Below are 25,416 nucleotides of genomic sequence, written 5' to 3'. Positions count from 1 at the left end.
TTTACAAATCTCGCTCCCTCGCTCGCTCTCTCGCGCACACAAACAAAAACCTCAAAAAATACAGATATATCCAAAATATACTGTGATTATAAACCACAATTAAACCTCCGAATCTGCGGTTGAAAGAGGAATAGAAGTTTATACGTATAAGGTTTGTGTTGTATAGGAAGCGGAGGGTAGGCTATGAGACTCTGCTGGTGGGGGCTGCAGCGGCCACGGCGGGGCGCTCCATCCAATGAGGCGGCGGCGGCGAAATCACGTCGTTGATGGCCGTTCTGCAAATGACTTGGCAGCCGAGTCTCCTCAGCCACAAACGCAAATCCAGTCCTCTTGTAGGGCTCAGAAACCTCGGCAACACCTGCTATCTCAATTCTGTAGGGCTCAGAAACCTCGGCAACACCTGCTATCTCAATTCCGTCCTCCAGTGCCTCACCTACACCCCTCCTCTCGCAAATTTTTGTCTCAAATCCCTTCATTCCTCCTCCTGTAAGTTCTCCGTCTGTTTTGTTTGTTTCCTATTTTTTGCCCTAAATTTTGCGTCGGGAGTTTGATTTTTGTATAATTTTATGCCTCTAGGTGATGCAACCCCGGAGAAGAAAAGCGAGTGTCCCTTCTGTTTATTAGAGAAGCGAATTGCTCGGTCGTTGAGTTCTCTTATCACAAGCTGGGTAGCTCCAATGGAGGAGCTCTTGCCAATAGGAGCTCTATTTCGGAGCAAAATGAAGAGGGAGGGAGAACTGAAGAGAGGAAAAGACTAACTTACCCCTGCCAAATCGGAGCCTTCGCCGGAAATTGGCCGGATGGAGTTATGTGACCAAAAACAGTTATTTTCAGGGACTAAATCGATGAATACCGAGTTAAAGGGCAACATTGACAGTTTGGCCACATTTGAGGGGCTAAAACGTTGATTTACCCTTTAAAAATATACGTCAATTCCTTTTAAAGGAATTTAAATTCAAGCACTTCTTATTCTTTTTTTTTTAAAAAAATAAATTAAAGTAATATGGTATGGATGAGAACAATTATGTTTGTATTAGAGTTCACTAAATATGACTGTAGGAATACAAGAGTATATATACAAGAGAATCATAAGTAAACTAGGACTGAGAATCATAAGTAAACTAGGACTGAGACTTATAGTATGACTCTATTATGTAGAGTCCTAATACTCCCCCTCAAGCGGATGGTACGGAAGTAACCTGTAGCTTGTCACGTAAGAAGCAGAACCGGGGACCTGCGAGTAACTTGGTGAAAATATCAGCTAGCTGATCCTTAGTAGAAATAAAGTGCACCTGAATGTCTCCTGCAGCCACTCTGTCTCTCACAAAGTGATAATCAATTTCGACATGCTTTGTGCGAGCATGAAAAATAGGATTAGCACACATATAAGTAGCTCCAAGATTGTCACACCAAAGTTTGGGCACTGGAAGAGGTGAAATTCCTATTTCTCGCAGCAAAGAGAGGATCCACAGAACTTCAGCACATACATCTGCAAGAGCCTTGTACTCTGCTTCAGTAGAAGATCGAGCAACAGTCCTTTGTTTCTTGCATACCCAGGACACTAGATTGGTTCCAAGAAACACAGCATGCCCACTAGTAGACTTTCTATCCGTAGGACAACCAGCCCAGTCAGAATCCGAGAATGCATGAAGCTCACCTGAACTTGACTTTCGCAATCGCAGACCCAAAGACATAGTACCTTTAACATACCTTAACACACGTTTCAGTTGTTCCCAGTGTGCAGTGGTTGGAGCATGCATGTGCTGACAAAGCAGATTAACTGCAAAGGATAAATCTGGTCTCGTGATAGTTAGGTACTGTAGTGCACCTGCAATGCTCCGGTATTGTGTGGGATCATCATATGGATCTATACAGGTAGATATTGTCTTTGAAGTCGTAGTAGGTGTAGACACAGGTTTGCAGTCTGTCATACCAGCTCGTTTAAGTATGTCAGTCATATACCTGCGCTGAGAAAGCAACACTCCATCTGCACACTTGACTGTTTCAATCCCAAGGAAAAACCCAGGCTCACCAAGATCTCTAATCTTGAAAGTACTAGAGAGCTTGGAGAGCAAAGCCTCCAATGCACCATGCTCATTGCTCATAACAAGAATATCATCCACATAAACAAGCAGGTAAACAGTAGCCGATCCACGAGAATAATAAAATAACGAAACATCAGTTTTAGAGGCATTAAAACCAGCAGATAACAGAAAAGTGTGCAAACGAGTGAACCAAGCCCGGGGAGCCTGCTTCAAACCATACAGGGAGCGTTTCAACAAGCAAACATGATCAGGGTGCTGAGAATCAACATACCCCGGAGGCTGACGCATGTAAACAGTTTCTGTAAGATTACCATTAAGGAATGCATTATGCACATCCAATTGCCTGACTAGCCAACCAGAAGAAAGAGCAAGAGAGAGCAACAACCTGACTGTAGTAGGTTTAACCACCGGGCTGAAAGTGTCAAAGAAATCTTGACCTGGGACCTGTTTAAACCCTTTAGCCACGAGCCTGGCCTTGTAGCGCTCAACAGATCCATCAGCCTTCCTTTTCGTGCGAAACACCCACTTGCAGCCAATAATATTCATAGACGCAGTGGGAGGAACCAAGCACCATGTCTGATTCTGCAACAAGGCATTGAACTCCTGATCCATTGCCTCCCTCCATTCAGAGTGTTTGACTGCCTGAGTATAACAAGTAGGATCAACAGAGGAAACCTGCACAGTCAAACCCGCAACCGGAGCCACAGACCGACTCCTAGTGGCCATGGAGTGAGACCTCTCCGTGGGACGCACAGTACGACCACGTGGCCGACCACGAGGCTTCTTCTGAGCCACATCAGCAGGAGGCGAGGGAGCTACCACAGATGGATCAGCCACAGGATGAAAAACAGATTCAGCCCAAGGTCGTGCAATAGATTCTGATGGAGCCTGCAAAACAAACTTAGCACCAAAAGGAAACACAGCTTCATCAAACCGCACATGACGGCACACAAAAACTTTATTAGTACGCAGGTCCATGCACCTATAACCCCGAAACGAATCAGGATAGCCCAGAAAGACACATGGAGAAGACCTGTAAGACAGTTTATGACGATTATATGGCCGTAAGTGCGGATAGCACAGACAGCCAAAGACACGAAGAAAGGAATATGATGGCTGAGATCTGTGCACCAAGACATGAGGACTAGAGTTATGGAGAGGATGCGAGGGCATTTTGTTAATAAGGAAAACAGCAGCCTCAAAAGCAAAATGTCAGAACCGAGACGGCACAGAGGCACGAGCCATAAGTGCTAGCCCGGTTTCAACCACATGCCTGTGCTTCCGTTCCACACGACCATTCTATTCGTGTGTGTACGCACAAGATTGCCTGTGACTAATACCAAGCTGAACAAAAACAGAATGTAACTTTTTATACTCAGCCCCTAAATCCGATTGAACAGCTTTGATTTTACGATTGAAGGCACGTTCAACTAAACCTCGCCCACGCTCCAAAACAGAATATATATCTGACTTTCCTTTCCTAGGAAAATACCAAGTATAACGAGAAAAGTCATCCACAAATAAAACAAAATAACGATAACCCTCAGAAGAGAGTACAGGAGCAGGGCCCCAAATGTCCGTATAAACTAAATCTAGCACATTCGAACTAACAGAGACAACACGTGGCAGTGGGAAACGTGCAGATTTACCCATTTGACACGCAGAACACACAGGATGAGAAGTTTTATTCGACTCACTAACAGAACAAGACTCTAAGACTCGATGTAAAACACGCTGATGTGGATGACCCAAACGATCATGCCACGTAGACGCCGAAGCACGAGCAGAAATAAACGCGGAAGGTGAACCAGAAGGAACCGGCAAGGTATAGAGCCCACCGGAACTATTGCCCCGTAAAAGAATTTCCTTGGTCCGAATATCCTTCACAACAAAGAAGGAAGGGTGAAACTCAAAAAATACCTGATTATCCGACGCAAAGCGCTGAACGGATAATAAAGAGGCAGAAAGACGGGGAACATGTAAAATATGAGACAACTTAAGAGACCTAGAAGGCGTAGAAATAGAAGCATGACCCACGTTGCTAATAAGTAAAGGCGTACCGTCACCAACACGTAAAGTGTCGTTACCACCATAGTCTTCAGAAGTAGAGAGGGCAGCTATATCAGGTGTGGCATGATGAGTTGCACCAGTGTCAGGCAACCAGGTATGAGCAGTCACGTTATTCGCCGAATCACCCTGATGAATAAAATTCGCTTGCGGAGAAACAACATAAGGCAACTTGTAACAAGACAAAGCCGAGTGACCAAATGAACCGCAAATTTGACACTGGATGGAAGAGCCTCTGCCACGGCCTCTCCCACCGCCACGTAACTGCCGACCAGAACCGCCGCCGCCGCGCCATGCAGAACCTCCGCGACCGCGAGCAGAACTAGAACCAGCACGACCGAACGGTGCTCCGCCAGCCGAACGGCCTCCTCCACGACCACGCGACTGGCGACCTCCCTGAGCAGCGAAAGCCGCCGGTGCAGCACCTCCAGGCAATGCGTAATCATCACCGGCGATGAAGTCTTGCGCGCCCAGCAAGTCAGCAAGCTCAAGGAGCGTCACCGGATGTCCTCGAACCGCCAGCGAAGAGGTGACACCCTTGAACTCCGGTCGAAGGCCGCGGAACACGTACAGGTTCTGTTCTTCCAGCGTTACCTTTCGGCCGGCGAGAGCTAAATCTTCAACAATAAGCCGAGCTCGCCCGAGATACTCTGCCGTCGACGAATCTCCTTGCCGGAGACCATGGAGTTGGCTAAGCAAGTGAAGTTGGCGGGATTGAGAGGCGGAAGCGAGGGACTGCTCAATGGCATCCCACAACTCCTTCGATGTCCGACAGCCGACGGCGATGGAGAGCACCTCCTCGGACAGCGAAGAAACAAGGAGAGACAGCAACCCTTGATCACGGCGAGACCACGCAACAAACGCCGGATTCCGAACGCGGGCAGCAGCAGCGGACGAGGTAGCAGCAGACACGGCAGGGAGGAACTCCTCCGGGCAAGGACACGATCCATCAACAAGATCAATGAGATCATGGCCACGTAGAAACGGGAGAACCTGAGTACGCCAAAACAAAAAATTGCGGTGGTTGAGTTTGATGCTAATGTAGTGATGAGCAGAAGAGAGCGACGACACGGGAGCCGGCGCCGCAGAACTCACAGCAACATCTGAAACGGTCCGCTCAGAGGCAGAGCCGTCATTCGTAGCCATGGGAACAAGAACGAAACCCTAGCGACTGATACCAGATGAGAACAATTATGTTTGTATTAGAGTTCACTAAATATGACTGTAGGAATACAAGAGTATATATACAAGAGAATCATAAGTAAACTAGGACTGAGAATCATAAGTAAACTAGGACTGAGACTTATAGTATGACTCTATTATGTAGAGTCCTAATAGTATGAATGATCTAAAAAAAGGTGAATCATAATTTTTATTTCTTATATAAATAAAACTAATACACGTACGTAATAAAAGTTTTACCATTAATTTCTTTTGAAAGCTTTACCACTTTTTTTTTTAAAATTACTTTTTGTGTATTTCTATGAGACTGATCTGGATTCAACTAAAAAAGGATTTGACAAAAACTGTTTAACATGGATTGACTTATCATTGTTAGGCTATTCTTTTTCACTATTTAAAGCTAAAATCAGTACAATATGCAAGGAACATGCATTGAGTGAGGACATGTTTGGTGATATATATGGATGAATTTAAACTACACTGCTTCAACCAATGCAAAGTAATTAAACAACATTCCATTTTTAGATGATGAGTAAAAAGGAAAATGATATGTATACCAATAAAAATGTCCACACATGTTGACATTGTTATTCTATTAGGAAAACAAAATTGGTATTATGTTTTTTTTTCTTTAATCCATCAAAGATGGTAATGCCAACCAAATGTAATACCCAAAAGAACTAAGTTATTAACAAATTAATTTGAGATGGTTGGTAAATTGACTGCTAATGAAATGGGTGCCCATGTGAAACAAACAAATTATAATGTACTACACTGTAAACAGTGGCGGATCTAGCATAGCGCCCCCACTGCCCCACCACATATATATAGTATACTAGTTTTATACGCGCATTTCGCGAATGGGTTAATGCCCAATGTTTAATTTAAATAAATATTTGAAAGTATATCAATGCAATATTATATAGGAGAAGTTTATACATGGCAATTGAATGTCGAATTTTTTTATTTAAATAGAGCAAATTGCCAATTTGGTCTACTGACTATAGGGGTCCTATTAATTTCCATCCACGACTTTCAAAAGTGTTAATTGCATACCACGACTTTTTGATTTGTATCAATTTTGGTTACTCCGGCCAAATTACTTGCGAAATTTCGCCGAAAATCATAAACCCTAAAATAATTAGGGTATTTTAGACATTTCACATCTATTTTTTTCTCCGGCGAATTCATCTGTTCTTTTTCTTCTCCGGCGATCAAAAATGGCGTTTCCGGCGACGATGTTATCACTACGGCGTGAGCTGCGAGCGAGGCCAATCATATTCTATCCATTTACTCACCGTCGCCGCCACGCACACTTTGCTCTACGAAGTTCTCAGGATTCATACGGATGCAACTGGTTAGGAAATCATGGCTGCGTACAGGAGACTGGCTAGGGTTTTGCATCCGGATATCGCGTCTAGCTTTCGTCGGGAATCGTCAGACGAATACTTCATCAGAGTGCATGCCGCGTACGCCACTCTCACCGATCCACAAAAGCGAGCAAATTACAACCGGACTTTGTTCCGTCCAGGTCAGAGCAGGTCGCCGGCCGAATTTTCTAGTGTTAACAGTCACCGAAATTGGGAAACTGATCAATGCTGGTAACTGGAGGTAGTGATAATCACATTATTAGGCTTAATTCTTTGATTTTATGATCCTGGAGTCTCTGCTGGCTATGCCGGAATTCGCGGCCTCGTTCGACTCTGCTTCGAATTCACCGGAGAAGAAGGGTTCGCCGGAGAAGAAGAAAGTAGATGTGAAATGTCTAAAATACCCTCATTATTTTAGGGTTTATGATTTTCCGGCGAAATTTCGCCGGTAATTTGGCCGGAGTGACCAAAATTGATACAAATTGAAAAGTCGTGGTATGCAATTAACACGTTTGAAAGTCGTGGATGAAAATTAATAGGACCCCTATAGCCAGTAGACCAAAATGGCAATTTGCTCATTTAAATATCTAACTCAAAGTATATGAATCCAAGATAATATAGAAAATTCATTATAATTATTACTAAAATAAATGTTTGCAACCTTGTAAAATCGATAGTCAAAATATTTTGTCTAAAAATGATAGTCTAAATAAGTACTATTTTTAATTTGAATTTTTCTAAGTGGTTCTTAATTCTCTTTTCAGTAACATTGTCATTGTTTTAATCTTTACTATTTGTTCTCTTCCATTTTGTTGGTAGTGTGTTATTTGAAATTCGGATATTGTTGGTAGCATAGATGACAACGTCATGCAATGAGATTATGATATAGGAGCTATGGACTTTCCTTTATGTGTTCTGCTTGGGGTTCATTTGGTTCAACCATTATTGTTGAATGAGTTATTGTGGATAAAGAAATCCCTAGTTTAAGAAAAAAGATTAAATAAATTAATAAAAATTTGAAATTTTAAAATATTATGTATTCCAAAGATATTAAAAGGTAGTTTATCGCTTCAATTTGCTGGGTAATGGGTTATTTGAGTACTTTCATTGTCAACAAATCGCCCAAATAATTAATATGATTGGTTTCAAATTATTCTTTTTTATTTTTTTCATAGTATTAAAGAAATACATAATGTCAAATTTGATTGAGATGAGGTTCGAACCTAAAACCTTTCTTATAGAAATTAATGGGTAAGTTAAAAGTTAACGGAATATTAACGGAGAAGAGAATATTTAACGGAAAACTTAACGGATAATCATAAAAGTAAGGTTAAATTAGGTAATCTCTATTAATAATATTAATCTGAATTATCTTAACCATCTATTTGATTAAATAATTCATCTAAACCATCCATTTGATTAAATAATTTGACCGCCATTTTTTCTATCCATTTTAGGCCTAACTCTCTTTGGCTCTTATTAGTATAGTAGATATATAAAATATACCAATATGTAATCAAATGTTAGCATGGATTAAATGGTAAGTCTGCATTAATGGAATGATTTAGAGTTCAAACCACCCCGTAGGCTCTGAAGAATTTCTTTCAAACTTTTTAATGGCTTTTTTTCCATTTCTTAATATCAATAGTGAGAATTTTAATTGAATTTTTTATTTGTAATATTGTGGTTTTTTTCATTTCTTAATATTAATAGTGAGATGAGTGAAATTTTGTTTTTAGCATTTTTTTTAATATTAATAGTGAGAATTTTAATTGAATTTTTTATTTGTAACATTGTGACTTTTTTTTTCTTTTTTAATATTAATAGTGAGATGAGTGATTTATAATGTGTTATCCAGTCAAACTATTTTATCTAATTAATTACGGAGTATGTTTTATATTTTATTTTAAATATTTTTATCTTGATGTATTTCGACTTTTCATCTCTAGTTAACAATATTTATGACTCGATCTCTAAGTGTTTCATTTTTTTAAAAAGAATATCTCGTTAGTTTATCTTTCGCCCCCACTGAGAAAATTTTCTGGATCCGTCACTGCTGTAAAGTGAACTACTGATAAATATTCATTTTTAATATATTAAATGTTAATTTTTAATGTATTGAATGTATATTTTTAGGTAATATATTACAAAGGCACTTGCAATATACAAAAAAAATTGAATCTTTAAAAAAATGAATATTTAGTTCACTAAAATGAGCATTCAATATATTAAATGTGGAAATGTATATTAGTAGTCCACCTTGCAATGTAGACCATGACCCATGGTATAATGATTCGGTTGTTATGCCATGGACCCGGGTCCACCTTGCAAGGTAGACTCAGGTCCATGCTCATAATTTTAGTACTCTATGTTCACAATTTTTGAACTCTACGTTCACAATTTCATAACTTTATATTCAATATATAGTATAACACAATTTTTGAATCTATATAACAAATTTGTGAATATAGACTTTAAAAATTGTGAATATTGAGTAATAAAATTTTGTAAATTGAATTTTAAAATTGTGAACATAGAGTTTTAAAATTGTAAACATAGAGTTTTTATATTGTAAACATGGACCTGGGTCAGACCCGTGTCCATAGCCTAATTTGTCATAATGATTGTGTTAATAGTCTTTCCCTCTAAGTAATAGTTTTTTTTTTTTTTTTTGAGTACCCCTCTAAGTAATAGTTTTTTTTTTTTTTTTTGAGTACCCCTCTAAGTAATAGTTAGTTTATGAGCGTAGGGTAAACAGAATTTGGATTATTTTCATAATGATAAGAATATCGTGTAAGTTTTAATAAAAAAAAAAAAAAAGAGTTGGGCCATATACTACTTATGCTTGCATGAATAAGATCATTTGATTTACGGTAAATTGCGCAACCACTATCCAAAAAATTAAATTACATCAATTAAGTTAAAATCTTAACCTTGGGGTGTGCTTGAGTGGAAATGGCTCATTCGTCCTTAACTAAACATCACTAGATTGATTTTTGGCTATGAAGCAACTCTAAATCTCTAAGCTAGTTGTTCCACCCTTAGACATGCCTTTAATTCAGCAAGAAGATTAGTTACACTATCATTCTTTAACTAAACATCAAGAGATCAATCTTCAGCTTCAGATATGGAGCAACCTTAAATCTCTAAGCCAACAATCCCACCCTTAGAAATGCATGCTTAAAATTCAGCAAGAAAATTAATTACACTGTCATCCATAACTAAATATCAAGGGATCAATCTTTGACTTTAGGTATGGAGCAACTTTAAATCTCTAAGTCTACTATCCCTCCCTTAGAGAGCCCTACAGTTCAACAAAAAGATTAGCTACGACGGCTAAACTCTAAATTACACCCAAAAAAAAAAGATCAAGTTGAAACCCTGGTTTGGGCTGGATTTATACAAACTAAACTGAAAATTTTGTCCATCACACCCGACATAACAGAGCCAAACTACATTGGATCATGCATGACATGGTTAGGGTTGTTGGTGTTTGTGAGTTGTGAGTGAATTCCTAAGCAAAAAAAAAAAAAAAAAAAATGATGTGGCGACAAAGCGTTACCTAGTTTTTGGAGATGCTGGCAGCCAGCCAGCCCTGTCCCTTCTGCTTCTTCTGATGCTCTGATCTTTTCACAGTATATAATGGATTTCATTTCATAGTGATATACCTAACAACATACTTCACATCCTGAGAATTAGACTCTCAGGGTATTGTAATGATGAACACCCTGCTTTGCTTCTTCGGCTTCTTGCTTTTGCTTTGCAGCTGTGGTGCCACTGCACAAGGTAAGGTATTTGAATTTGGATATATAAACATTATGGCTCTATTTGGTAAATTGCCGTTTATTTATAGTTGTTAGTTGATTTGGTAAGAGGATATAACTAATTAATAATATTAGTTGATTGTAGAAATGTATTTGGTAACTAATTGTTAGTTGATAAGTCTTTGGTATAATGTTTTTTTTTAAACAAAACTGATTGAAGAAGTTGTTTTGAATAACTTTTTAAATTTTAGCATTGTGAAGTTATAAAAAGCTAATTAATTAAATACTTATTTAACTTTTAACCAAATTATCAATTAATAGTAGTCAAATAAATTAAAATTGATTGAAAAGCTAATTAATTAAAAAAAATAAATTTGTGCAGATTTTAAGAATCCCACCGAGAAACCAAATTTGGGCCCATTCGAGGAGTGGAGAAGTGCTTTCTTCTGCTTGATTCATGTAATCTATGTTATCCAATTCTTTTGTTTTCTAATCTCTGGAATATTTTATACGCGATTTCAATTTACTTAATTGTGTAAAAAAAAAAAAAAAATTTCAGTTCAAGAACACAAATTCTTGCCCCAAAAAGTACGAGCTGGACTTGTCCGGGTGGCTGAACGTAACCAAAGAAGACGGAAGAGAGTTCTGTTGTAGCCCCTGCGCCAACCAAACCAGCTCCGTGTTGGACTGCATCCGCGACACCGAACGCGACTTTTGGTTCGCCAATAAGGCCACCGTCCAACACCTCCGCCAAACCATCCACCAAGGCTGCCACACAAATCAGGGTAAGACACAAATTGTTAACTCAAAACACTGGTCCATAGTATAACAATTGTTCAAAGTTTAGGTCGATTTAAAAAATTAAAAATCAAACTTGATTAAGCTCTAAAATTTTAAAGTCGACTCAACGTACACAATATATATATATATATATATATATATATATATATATATAAATTACGTCCTATTTTATATGTCTTACTTACCATACATTCGTCAAACAGATTCTTTCTTATTTATTTATTTTCTTTAGTATTATTTATTTATTTTTAAATTTAATTTTTGTGTTTAATAGTACTTTTAGTGTAGTTTCTTAATATATAAAATTTTTATATTAATATTAAACTTAATATTATGAAAAATTGAATTAAAAATAACTTCAATCAAGTCTTGTTAACCGAACCAGACACATAAAAGGGAGATAAATTTGTGTTAGTAAACCATAATTTTTTTCAATTTCTAGGTTGTTAATGGATTCTTGTTTGTATTTGTGCTCATCAACTGCAGGCTTTACAGGAGTGAGTTTGTACCCATCATCCATGAATTAAACTTGACGGACGCTTCTTTGGTTTGCTCCGACACAAGATGACAGATAGTCTTTCACTATTGTACGTAAATGAGGACATTAGTAACATGTTTATACAAAAACCATAAATGCATACATAATGTTTCTCTGTAACTGATCTGTACTTCCCACATGAATACAGAGAGAGAGAGAGGAGATCACCATACCTTCTCAAATTCATGATAACTGACAAACAGAACATAACATGCAAAAAACATAGAAATGATGCTCTGTAAACTTAACAGAAAAACAGCTTGAAACCAAAGTAGACATTACAATACAGTTTCCCCTTACATCAATCTGTCTAATTACTAATTAATATTAATATATTTACAAATTAAAAGATTCATAACCAGTTAACCACTGGACAAGCACAAACTACTACAATACTACGTTCCTTGCGAACAACAACTTATTGAATCAAGAATAATGAAAAATTTAAAACACTTAAGTTACACATATTTGGAGGACATCCCCGGTAGCATTTCGCCTTTATCCCATTGCGTACTTTTGCGTCCAGCTCCGAGCAGTGGCCTCATATTTGGCCCTGTCAGTCTTATACATGTGAGCAATTTCTGGTACGAGTGGATCATCCGGGTTTGGATCAGTCAATAGAGAACAGATGGACAAGAGGACCTGATCAAATAAATATGAAAGCACAATCACGCTACACATTCAAATGAGAGGAAAACTCCAATAAAAATCCAAAATGAATGGATTTCCAAAGTCGTGTTATACAGAGTAACTTTTATCAGAAACACCCCACCTTACCCTTTGAGATGTTTATACTTTTTCAAGACAAAAAACTACAAGAGGGAGGAATGCTATGCAACATCATAGAAATATCAATAAATAAATACTACTATTCTAGGGTCAACATGTTTCTGCAAGCACATGAAGTGGGATGTGCATGGAACAAGTCTAATCCCCAAATCATTTGGTTTTAATTTTTAAAATTGTCCAAGGTGTCTTCTTTTTGTCCAAGAGTAATGATGACACTAGCTTATCTGCATAGGACTAAAGAAGAATAAAAATTCCAAATAAAAAAAGAGGAAGTAGAGCACACCTTAGATATGGTCAATGCCGGACTCCACTGCTCTTTAAGAATATCAAGGCAGATACTTCCATTGCTGTTGATGTTTGGGTGAAAGACCTTGGTTCTAAAGGCAACCTGAAAAAGGTAAAAGACAATTTAATTATCTAAATCCACTAACCTCATATGAAATCGTAAATTCTGTGGTGTCTGGTGTGTAACTTTAAAACACAGAGAGCATTCTAGAATAAGGAATACCATAAACAGTATACAGTGAGATTTGTTAAACTTCAAATATATTCTAGAACACCATAGGGAATATTGTGAAGGATACACAAACTGACAAAAGTTGTTTCTATTAACGTTTATTTGGAGTAATATGCATAGGTGGAGAGTAGTTCTGAATATGCAAGTGGCACAAACGATATTTACACATTCTCAAACTCCAAGCTTAATTTTGTACTATTGGGATGTCAAGATGAGAGAGTGAATGCACCCAGAAATTACATAAAATTATATTGCCACATCTTTGAGGATAAAAATATTATCATATCTGATATCTCTAACTGAAAGTACACTTATCCAGTTATCCACCATTGGTGGGCGACAATATGCTCCACATTCAATAACCTAAATACGATCTCTGAGAAAAGAAAATGAAATCCAGACCACAGGCATACCTTAGGGGGCTTAAAAGGGTAATCGGGAGGGAAATGAATTGAAACCAGGAACACACCACCCGCATAAGGGCTATCTGTTGGCCCCATGATCGTTGCTTGCCAATGGAACATGTCTTCTGCAACAGGACCTGCAACAAATAGCATGTGCAATAAATTTCAATGTAAACACTCAATTCCAATCAATTGATACATATTACAAAGCACAATCAGAAAGCCTAAAACTACAGTAAGTTAAATTAAGACAAGAGAGTTAATATAATCTGGGGTTCTCTGAATACAGTGGTTTTGACACGTTTAGTTCTAAACATTTAAATTGAACACACGGTCCTTCGACTTTCAAATTGTTACCATTAGTGGTCCAAGGTAACCATCAATAGTCCTTCAACTATCATATTTTAACCCATCGTGGTCCTTCACATTTGAAAGTTGAGGGAGCATGAGTGGTTAACTTGGACTAGGGATCGATAACAATTTAAAAGTCAAAGAACAATGAGTGGTCAATTTGAAAGTTTAGACTAAATGTGTAAAATCACCACACTTGGAGGACCCTATATAACATTAATTAAAAACCAAACTTAAGAATTCCTACAACATAAACAGATATCAAAATACAAGATTCTATAATGCAAAAAAACAAAATTTAAAAAGATTTTATTTTTTAAATGCATTAAAACCATACCAGCGCTGCATGATGTTGGAGGATCTTTCTGCAGATCCTTGAGCTCCTTCAATATGCGTTTCGACGCCATAAGTTAATCAGAGAACAACTTCAAAGCTCTTTTGTGGTAACTATAACCTAATCAGAGTTAATACCCTTGCTCAGTACCAGCAGATCTCCAACCCACACTATTAAAATAAAAATAAAATACAAATAAATATCTAAAAAAAAGATAGACCAACCTATTGGTCAACAATACTCAAAATACAAACCCTAACATAAAAAACCAAACGAATTTAAAGATCTAAATCTATCCAACACAGCAGATTCACAGAGCAACGACAAAATAATTTTTTTTTTTTTTTTTTTAAAAAAATCTCGTTGACTTCTAGATTCAACCACATATGGAAAAAAAAAAAAAAATACTCGCGCATAAACAGATATACGTAATACGTAGGATGGTTGAATACCTGACGGCGGAATAGGGAGGAGCTATTGAAATTGGGGCGGTGGCCGGAAATAGATTTCGGGTCAATCCTCTGAAAGAAGGGGGGAAAATTGGGGTAAATTCGAAAGGATATTTGGTTTTTAAACCGGGGATGGGACCCACAAACGTGTTCTGGAATCATCGTGTGAGGTCATAATTGGCGTCCAATCAACGGCAAATTCCCATGGGTTCGGATTCAGGATTCCACACTTGCCCACCCGCGTGGACCCGTTACTCCATTCCCAATCCCATTTCTGCCGTTGGGGTGGAATACGATACCAAAACCATTGCGCAACGTTCTTTCCTCAACACAATTCATGTGTTTTTTTTTAGGGAAAAAATGTTAAATAGTGCACTAAATTTTTATACATTGTGTAATTACATTATTAAATTAAAAAAAATGTACAATTGAAATAACACAAAAAATTGAGCAATTAGCATTTTTTTACATGTTTTTGGTAAAACAAATCAAATTAATGAGATAACATTTAATATAATTGATTTTAAAATGTTGATGCTTATATAGATATTATGGGTGAGGTAGTGATGTGTCAAATTATATATCAAAATTTTATTTTAATTATTATTAAAATTAAAAAAAAAAACTAAAAATTGGTAGGAACGCGTAAGCCCTTGAACAGGGCCGGTACTGGGCAAGTCTGCCCAGGGCCTTTGCACAATATTCGGGGCCCCCTACTTTAAAAAAAAACAATTATATATATGTATAGTATTTATGTGCGAAGACGCCTCGCCAAGCTAAGCAGCAAAATCCCATTTATATTAGGCAACTTATTTTTCTTATCCCACAAATATTAGGCAACTTTTTTTTCCCTTCTGTGCACGCAACTCTATGTATTTATATATAAAGTATATAATTTGTATTAGGCAAAGTTTATATAATTTGTATTAGGCAACCCTTTTCCAGTTTCCTTCTACGCCATTATTTATGTGTACAATATATAAATATTAGGTTATTAGCTTGAGTCATTAACATTAAGCATTAATTAGTTATTACCGAAATTGTTGCTTAATTCTTATATATTTACACTAGTATTTTCGCCCGCGCGTTGCACGGAATGGATTTGTTATAATATTTAAACAATATTTGGATCAATATACAATTATATATATTATAACATCGAATATTATATAGCGCAATTGATGAAATTGATTGGATCGATTATGTTTTCTGATGTTTTCCTTTGAGTTAGAACAAATAATTGTCCAATTACCCGGGCGTGGATAAATTTTTTTTATTATATATTGAAATAATAAAAATAAAGATGAAATTATAAAAAATTCTAATATTGAACGTGTACATTTATTTGATTATAAGATTAGTACAAAAATATTACTCAATTAATTGAATAATATATGACTTGTTTGTCTAAAATTATCTTAAAAAGATCTATAAGTAATATGACTTATATAATTATATTATGACTTATATAATTATATTATTACTAAAATNAATTTTTTTTTTTTTTTTTTTAAAAAAATCTCGTTGACTTCTAGATTCAACCACATATGGAAAAAAAAAAAAAAATACTCGCGCATAAACAGATATACGTAATACGTAGGATGGTTGAATACCTGACGGCGGAATAGGGAGGAGCTATTGAAATTGGGGCGGTGGCCGGAAATAGATTTCGGGTCAATCCTCTGAAAGAAGGGGGGAAAATTGGGGTAAATTCGAAAGGATATTTGGTTTTTAAACCGGGGATGGGACCCACAAACGTGTTCTGGAATCATCGTGTGAGGTCATAATTGGCGTCCAATCAACGGCAAATTCCCATGGGTTCGGATTCAGGATTCCACACTTGCCCACCCGCGTGGACCCGTTACTCCATTCCCAATCCCATTTCTGCCGTTGGGGTGGAATACGATACCAAAACCATTGCGCAACGTTCTTTCCTCAACACAATTCATGTGTTTTTTTTTAGGGAAAAAATGTTAAATAGTGCACTAAATTTTTATACATTGTGTAATTACATTATTAAATTAAAAAAAATGTACAATTGAAATAACACAAAAAATTGAGCAATTAGCATTTTTTTACATGTTTTTGGTAAAACAAATCAAATTAATGAGATAACATTTAATATAATTGATTTTAAAATGTTGATGCTTATATAGATATTATGGGTGAGGTAGTGATGTGTCAAATTATATATCAAAATTTTATTTTAATTATTATTAAAATTAAAAAAAAAAACTAAAAATTGGTAGGAACGCGTAAGCCCTTGAACAGGGCCGGTACTGGGCAAGTCTGCCCAGGGCCTTTGCACAATATTCGGGGCCCCCTACTTTAAAAAAAAACAATTATATATATGTATAGTATTTATGTGCGAAGACGCCTCGCCAAGCTAAGCAGCAAAATCCCATTTATATTAGGCAACTTATTTTTCTTATCCCACAAATATTAGGCAACTTTTTTTTCCCTTCTGTGCACGCAACTCTATGTATTTATATATAAAGTATATAATTTGTATTAGGCAAAGTTTATATAATTTGTATTAGGCAACCCTTTTCCAGTTTCCTTCTACGCCATTATTTATGTGTACAATATATAAATATTAGGTTATTAGCTTGAGTCATTAACATTAAGCATTAATTAGTTATTACCGAAATTGTTGCTTAATTCTTATATATTTACACTAGTATTTTCGCCCGCGCGTTGCACGGAATGGATTTGTTATAATATTTAAACAATATTTGGATCAATATACAATTATATATATTATAACATCGAATATTATATAGCGCAATTGATGAAATTGATTGGATCGATTATGTTTTCTGATGTTTTCCTTTGAGTTAGAACAAATAATTGTCCAATTACCCGGGCGTGGATAAATTTTTTTTATTATATATTGAAATAATAAAAATAAAGATGAAATTATAAAAAATTCTAATATTGAACGTGTACATTTATTTGATTATAAGATTAGTACAAAAATATTACTCAATTAATTGAATAATATATGACTTGTTTGTCTAAAATTATCTTAAAAAGATCTATAAGTAATATGACTTATATAATTATAATATGACTTATATAATTATATTATTACTAAAATAAATATGAGAAAATGAGAAATAAATTAATTGTAATTATCATAAAAATAAATTCAACGACCAATGCTTAACTTAATTATCATAATAATTATTAGGCAATTATTATTAGTCAATTACACTAATATATGTGTAATTATACTTTTATACTTTAAGTATATTCATTTTCCCCATATTGCATTTAGTTTTATCTTCCTCCTCCATATTTGAATGAATTAATTTTGATTATTATAAAAATCTAACAACCCATGTTCAATTAATTTTTTTAAAGTTTAAATAACTTGGAGTTTTCAAAAGGAAAGTATAATTAACTATTAAAGTTTTTAAATAATTTTCAGTCAATTAGTAATATCATTTTCTTTTCCCGATAAATGATTTTACTTTTATTAATAGTGTTGATACGTGAGTATACATATTATCAATTTATAGATATTAGTTAATTTCTATTTTACATTTTCTTAACAAATAAGCTTTATTAATTATTTGACCAATAAAATATTTCATTAATTGACTACAAAAGTTTAGGCGGGGAATGAAATAGGAGGATTTTACTTTTATATATAGTATAGAATATAGATTACGATCTTTTTATATTTTAAATCAATTAGTAATATCATTTTTCTCGGAATAATGGTCAAATAAACCACTGAACTACACACAAAACTGCAATTAGGCCATTGAACTCAAAAAGAATGCAATTGGATTCCTGAACTATATAAACTCATGCAATTAAGTACAAATTGACATGTTTTCAAAAAAAAAAAATCCAAATTGACCTGTTTACCTACAATTGTGATGACATGGTGGTTACTAATTTTAAAATAAACTTTTTAAATAATTTTAATTATGACAATTAAATAATAATAATAATAATAAAATTTAAAAAAAAACAGATGCCTCCGGCAGTTCTTCTATTTTTTTAATTTTTTTTTAATTATTAGTGCCGATTATTATGTGTAAATTAATATCAGGCAACCTTATCTAGGAAAAATGAAAAGAATTACGTAGTAATATTTACCTAATTTTCGTTCCATTTTTAATTGATGATGTAGAATATTATTATTGAAATATTTCCGTTTCATTTTTAATTTCCGTTCCTTTTTTAATTTATCTTTAATATTGTTTATAATATGCCTTTATTATTTATGATGTAGAATGTTTTCCTTTTTTAATTAAATTGCAATGATATGACCATTTCCTTTTTCATTTTAGTTAATTATGGATATTTTTTTTATTTACAGTCAATTATTAATATTCATTTCCTTTTATATATTCAATCAATTAGTAACATCAGATTCATTTTTAGTCGATTTTTTTTTTATTTTCAGTTAATTAGTCAATTAGAATAATAGATTCACTGGTATTTTTACCTAATTTCTGTTCTATTTTTAATTAATGATGTAGAATATTATTATTGAAATATTTTCATTCTATTTTTAATTTACCTTTACTATTGTTTAAAATTTAAAATATGCCTTTACTATTCTTATGTTTTTATATATAGTATAGATTAATATTATGCTAATTATGACGTCCATGTATTATGAATAAGTATGGTAATTAAGGAGTATATATTATAATTAAAAAATAGTGTATATTTTAATTTCGTTTAATTATGGACGTAATATGTGTATGTTTAATTTTCTTTAATTGTATCCGTATATATATGTGTATGTTTAATTTTCTTTAATTATGTCCGTAATATGTGTACCATTAATTTCTTTAATTGATTAGATAAAATTACGGCAAGTATAAAAAACCGTTTAATAAAAGTATAATGTTTGAACTAATTTCTCAATGACCATAATTATTAAGATTTTATTCCAAAGTAACCATTAGCATAATTTTATATGTGTAATAATCTGTGAATTGAAATAATTTACATAATTGTATGGACGTAATAATATGTGAATTAGCATAATAATACGTGAATTGAAATAATTATCATAATTTTGTTAATCTCCTCTAATTATGGATGTAATATGTGTATTATCAATTTCGTTAACTGATTTGATAAAATTTATATTAATTACGAACAACAATATTAATTCATTAGTTGTCATAATTTTTAAGATTTTATTCAAAAGTAATCAAATGAAATGCACGGGTAATTGACATTATCTGAAGTAAAAATATATAAAATTATCGTAAGAATGAAATATCTATGTTTAATGACCATAATAAATTTAGATGTTAAATATAGTGTAAGTACCACGGATTATTTAGATGGTAAATAGTATATGGTAATTACCTATATAGATTAACATATTAAACGGATTAACATATGGAACAATGTTATAAAAAAAGGAAGGAAGCCTTTTAGATAAAATATATTAGGAATAATATCAATTAAATAAAATATCATAGGAATTTCTCAATTCTATATTTATAATTACCTTTATAAACATATTTAATAGGAAAATTTAGCTACAAACTTATATTAAGAGTTATGGATTATTATTATTATTATATTATTATTATTATTAGGAAAATTATATTAAGAATTTTAGATTATTATTACTACGGAGTATTATATTATTATTATTATTATTATATTAACATAATNTACGATCTTTTTATATTTTAAATCAATTAGTAATATCATTTTTCTCGGAATAATGGTCAAATAAACCACTGAACTACACACAAAACTGCAATTAGGCCATTGAACTCAAAAAGAATGCAATTGGATTCCTGAACTATATAAACTCATGCAATTAAGTACAAATTGACATGTTTTCAAAAAAAAAAAATCCAAATTGACCTGTTTACCTACAATTGTGATGACATGGTGGTTACTAATTTTAAAATAAACTTTTTAAATAATTTTAATTATGACAATTAAATAATAATAATAATAATAAAATTTAAAAAAAAACAGATGCCTCCGGCAGTTCTTCTATTTTTTTAATTTTTTTTTAATTATTAGTGCCGATTATTATGTGTAAATTAATATCAGGCAACCTTATCTAGGAAAAATGAAAAGAATTACGTAGTAATATTTACCTAATTTTCGTTCCATTTTTAATTGATGATGTAGAATATTATTATTGAAATATTTCCGTTTCATTTTTAATTTCCGTTCCTTTTTTAATTTATCTTTAATATTGTTTATAATATGCCTTTATTATTTATGATGTAGAATGTTTTCCTTTTTTAATTAAATTGCAATGATATGACCATTTCCTTTTTCATTTTAGTTAATTATGGATATTTTTTTTATTTACAGTCAATTATTAATATTCATTTCCTTTTATATATTCAATCAATTAGTAACATCAGATTCATTTTTAGTCGATTTTTTTTTTATTTTCAGTTAATTAGTCAATTAGAATAATAGATTCACTGGTATTTTTACCTAATTTCTGTTCTATTTTTAATTAATGATGTAGAATATTATTATTGAAATATTTTCATTCTATTTTTAATTTACCTTTACTATTGTTTAAAATTTAAAATATGCCTTTACTATTCTTATGTTTTTATATATAGTATAGATTAATATTATGCTAATTATGACGTCCATGTATTATGAATAAGTATGGTAATTAAGGAGTATATATTATAATTAAAAAATAGTGTATATTTTAATTTCGTTTAATTATGGACGTAATATGTGTATGTTTAATTTTCTTTAATTGTATCCGTATATATATGTGTATGTTTAATTTTCTTTAATTATGTCCGTAATATGTGTACCATTAATTTCTTTAATTGATTAGATAAAATTACGGCAAGTATAAAAAACCGTTTAATAAAAGTATAATGTTTGAACTAATTTCTCAATGACCATAATTATTAAGATTTTATTCCAAAGTAACCATTAGCATAATTTTATATGTGTAATAATCTGTGAATTGAAATAATTTACATAATTGTATGGACGTAATAATATGTGAATTAGCATAATAATACGTGAATTGAAATAATTATCATAATTTTGTTAATCTCCTCTAATTATGGATGTAATATGTGTATTATCAATTTCGTTAACTGATTTGATAAAATTTATATTAATTACGAACAACAATATTAATTCATTAGTTGTCATAATTTTTAAGATTTTATTCAAAAGTAATCAAATGAAATGCACGGGTAATTGACATTATCTGAAGTAAAAATATATAAAATTATCGTAAGAATGAAATATCTATGTTTAATGACCATAATAAATTTAGATGTTAAATATAGTGTAAGTACCACGGATTATTTAGATGGTAAATAGTATATGGTAATTACCTATATAGATTAACATATTAAACGGATTAACATATGGAACAATGTTATAAAAAAAGGAAGGAAGCCTTTTAGATAAAATATATTAGGAATAATATCAATTAAATAAAATATCATAGGAATTTCTCAATTCTATATTTATAATTACCTTTATAAACATATTTAATAGGAAAATTTAGCTACAAACTTATATTAAGAGTTATGGATTATTATTATTATTATATTATTATTATTATTAGGAAAATTATATTAAGAATTTTAGATTATTATTACTACGGTTATTATTATTATTATTATTATTATTATATTAACATAATAGATTTTAAATCGAGGCTACAAAATTTAATATTATTATTTCATTTATTCAAGTATAGTAATCACCATTTTTAACTAATAAGTGTGAATTAGTATTGTGCAATTAATGATAAAGATTACTAATAATTGGAATCAACAATCAATGATACAATGACCCATGTTTAGCTTCCAATGCACCATTTTTTATAAAATGAAGAATTGGAATGGTAAAACAAACAATTGGAATGAATAATTGAGGATTTATTCAAGTATAGTAACCACCATTTTTACCAAATTATATAAGCATCCATAAATGGGGAAGATCAAGATTGCAAATTCTACAATATATAGATGAGCATCCGTAGATTGCTAGTTATTTTGCACAGTACAACTAAAAAGATGGATAGTTAAATAAGGTATTATCATTCAAAATCTTGTAATACAAAGTTACAATACAATGTTTTTCCATTAGAAATTACCAATCAAAGTAATGTGATTAAAATATATAATTATAGAAAACATTTGATTGTTCACTACAATCACTTTGAAAATTATAATTTTACATACGTGATACGCCCATGACAAAATTGGCCTAGCTACTTGAAACCTTATTAGCAAAAATTAAAGCATATTGAGCTATTAAAATCAAACTAAANGATTGCTAGTTATTTTGCACAGTACAACTAAAAAGATGGATAGTTAAATAAGGTATTATCATTCAAAATCTTGTAATACAAAGTTACAATACAATGTTTTTCCATTAGAAATTACCAATCAAAGTAATGTGATTAAAATATATAATTATAGAAAACATTTGATTGTTCACTACAATCACTCTGAAAATTGTAATTTTACATACGTGATACGCCCATGGCAAAATTGGCCTAGCTACTTGAAACCTTATCAGCAAAAATTAAAGCATATTGAGCTATTAAAATCAAACTAAATCACAGTACTACAAAATACTCTATGGAATGCAGACTACACCATAAGGATCTCCAACATGCAGAATGAATCAACTAAAAATTAAATCATACCGCATACCATAACAATTCTACGCGTGTTAAAGTTCGATTTTCGACTTCGTAGAATTACAGATTATAGATCTCTAACTAATANACTAAATCACAGTACTACAAAATACTCTATGGAATGCAGACTACACCATAAGGATCTCCAACATGCAGAATGAATCAACTAAAAATTAAATCATACCGCATACCATAACAATTCTACGCGTGTTAAAGTTCGATTTTCGACTTCGTAGAATTACAGATTATAGATCTCTAACTAATAGTGAGAACACAGATATTGGTACGTTGTGAGAGAAGAGTCATTTCTCATCATTATATAGTGGAACATAATATGGAAGATTTTTCAAAAGGAAAGTATAATTAATTTTAATTTTATGTAAATATAGATGATTGACATGTAAAAATTTTACTACAATATTATATAATTTTTTCATTCTAATATAGTTAATTACATGTCAATTATATAAATATATATAGATATATAGATATAGATATAGATTATCATATCACTAATCACCAATTAATTAATTAATATCAATATCAATCTATATAAATATAAATAGTAATATATAACAATATTACCATATCACTAATCACCAATCACCAATTAATTAATTAATATTAATATATATATATATATATATATATATATATTAATTAATTAATTAATTGGTGATTGGTGATTAGTGATATGGTAATATTGTTATATATTAATATATATATATATATATATATATATATTAATTAATTAATTAATTGGTGATTGGTGATTAGTGATATGGTAATATTGTTATATATTAATATATATATATATATATATATATATATTAATTAATTAATTAATTGGTGATTGGTGATTAGTGATATGGTAATATTGTTATATATTAATATATATATATATATATATATATATATTAATTAATTAATATTAATATTAATATATAACAATATTACCATATCACTAATCACCAATCACCAATTAATTATTTTTTTTAAAATAATCACCAATTAATTAATTAATATTAGTATATATTAATATATTATATATTAATATATTAATATTAAGAATAATACCATATACCATATTATCAATTATCAATTATATATCACCAATCACCCATCACCCATTAATATTAACAATATTACCATATTATCATTATCATATATTACCATAATAATATTATAGGATGGATAATTAATAAAATAATAAAATAATAAATAAATAAAATAAATGGTTTTACCAAAATACCCCTAAGTTTTGGGGGGAAAATTTGGGAGGAGGAAAATGTTTTTATATATAGTATAGATTAAAAAAAAATGTACAATTGAAATAACACAAAAAATTGAGCAATTAGCATTTTTTTACATGTTTTTGGTAAAACAAATCAAATTAATGAGATAACATTTAATATAATTGATTTTAAAATGTTGATGCTTATATAGATATTATGGGTGAGGTAGTGATGTGTCAAATTATATATCAAAATTTTATTTTAATTATTATTAAAATTAAAAAAAAAAACTAAAAATTGGTAGGAACGCGTAAGCCCTTGAACAGGGCCGGCACTGGGCAAGTCTGCCCAAGGCCTTTGCACAATATTCGGGGCCCCCTACTTTAAAAAAAAAAAGGAAAAAGTGTCAAATAGGCCACTAAATTTGTAGCTTTTGTGCAATTGGGTCATTGAACTTAAAAAGTGTGTAATTCAACCATCAAACAAGCAAAATTTGTGCAATTGGACCATTTTTACAAAATTTTTTAATTCAATTTGAGTTAAAAACATTTCAATATTGACTTCCAACTAGTATGGTAGAAGAAAATGTCACTCTTAGTACGTATATGTTAGTAATATAATTGGATTTTACTAGAAAATTTTTGTAAAAATGGTCTAATTGCACAAATTTTGTTTGTTTGATGGTTGAATTGCACACTTTTTAAGTTCAATGGCCCAATTGCACAAAAGCGACAAGTTCAATGGCCTATTTGACACTTTTTCCAAAAAAAAACAATTATATATATGTATAGTATTTATGTGCGAAGACGCCTCGCCAAGCTAAGCAGCAAAATCCCATTTATATTAGGCAACTTATTTTTCTTATCCCACAAATATTAGGCAACTTTTTTTTCCCTTCTGTGCACGCAACTCTA

At 32.2% G+C, this 25,416-nt stretch overlaps 3 protein-coding genes across 5 annotated transcripts; 1 reads left to right on the top strand and 2 right to left on the bottom strand.

Moving 5' to 3' along the window:
• Positions 1 to 1,250: 1,250 nt before the first annotated feature.
• LOC116025384 (uncharacterized mitochondrial protein AtMg00810-like) lies at positions 1,251 to 2,657 on the bottom strand (the record flags this gene model as incomplete). The annotated part of the gene is made up of 2 exons (XM_031266602.1): positions 2,453 to 2,657; positions 1,251 to 2,182 (listed from the first exon to the last, which is right to left on the bottom strand). Coding segments are annotated over exons 1-2 (1,137 nt in total), but the record flags the coding sequence as incomplete, so codon positions are not given.
• A 7,596-nt stretch (positions 2,658 to 10,253) lies between these two features.
• LOC116025386 lies at positions 10,254 to 11,887 on the top strand. The gene is made up of 4 exons (XM_031266606.1): positions 10,254 to 10,450; positions 10,811 to 10,887; positions 10,988 to 11,213; positions 11,716 to 11,887. Exons 1-4 carry the CDS (start codon positions 10,381 to 10,383, stop codon positions 11,754 to 11,756), a joined length of 414 nt encoding a protein of 137 aa, XP_031122466.1. The 5' UTR covers positions 10,254 to 10,380; the 3' UTR covers positions 11,757 to 11,887.
• Positions 11,888 to 11,999: 112 nt separating this feature from the next.
• On the bottom strand, positions 12,000 to 16,247 carry LOC116025385 (ubiquitin-conjugating enzyme E2-17 kDa). Of its 3 annotated transcripts, none has more exons than XM_031266605.1 (5): positions 16,225 to 16,247; positions 14,166 to 14,282; positions 13,487 to 13,614; positions 12,840 to 12,944; positions 12,000 to 12,409 (listed from the first exon to the last, which is right to left on the bottom strand). In XM_031266605.1, exons 2-5 carry the CDS (start codon positions 14,233 to 14,235, stop codon positions 12,266 to 12,268), a joined length of 447 nt encoding a protein of 148 aa, XP_031122465.1. In that variant the 5' UTR covers positions 14,236 to 14,282; positions 16,225 to 16,247; the 3' UTR covers positions 12,000 to 12,265. The 3 variants fall into 3 exon arrangements, with proteins under 3 accessions (XP_031122465.1, XP_031122464.1, XP_031122463.1); XM_031266604.1 differs by lacking the exon at positions 16,225 to 16,247 and adding an exon at positions 14,615 to 14,845 and having other exon boundaries at positions 14,166 to 14,332; XM_031266603.1 differs by lacking the exon at positions 16,225 to 16,247 and adding an exon at positions 14,615 to 14,843.
• Between the last annotated feature and the right edge of the window lie 9,169 nt (positions 16,248 to 25,416).

Source organism: Ipomoea triloba, chromosome 7 (assembly GCF_003576645.1).
Source record: "Ipomoea triloba cultivar NCNSP0323 chromosome 7, ASM357664v1".
In the NCBI taxonomy this organism is placed as follows: Eukaryota; Viridiplantae; Streptophyta; class Magnoliopsida; order Solanales; family Convolvulaceae; genus Ipomoea; species Ipomoea triloba.
Note: the sequence above shows the minus strand (reverse complement) of the source record. Positions and strands in the feature narration are given on the sequence as shown.

Excerpts from the sequence above, each read along its gene's own strand:
- LOC116025386 (XM_031266606.1), top strand. The coding sequence starts at position 10,381 with ATGATGAACACCCTGCTTTGCTTCTTCGGCTTCTTGCTTTTGCTTTGC. Across the intron at positions 10,451-10,810 it reads CTGTGGTGCCACTGCACAAG|ATTTTAAGAATCCCACCGAG; the intron begins GTAAGGTATTTG and ends AAATTTGTGCAG. Across the intron at positions 10,888-10,987 it reads CTTTCTTCTGCTTGATTCAT|TTCAAGAACACAAATTCTTG; the intron begins GTAATCTATGTT and ends AAAAAATTTCAG.
- LOC116025385 (XM_031266605.1), bottom strand. The coding sequence starts at position 14,235 with ATGGCGTCGAAACGCATATTGAAGGAGCTCAAGGATCTGCAGAAAGAT. Across the intron at positions 12,945-13,486 it reads ACCCTTTTAAGCCCCCTAAG|GTTGCCTTTAGAACCAAGGT; the intron begins GTATGCCTGTGG and ends TACCTTTTTCAG. Across the intron at positions 12,410-12,839 it reads CGGCATTGACCATATCTAAG|GTCCTCTTGTCCATCTGTTC; the intron begins GTGTGCTCTACT and ends TTATTTGATCAG.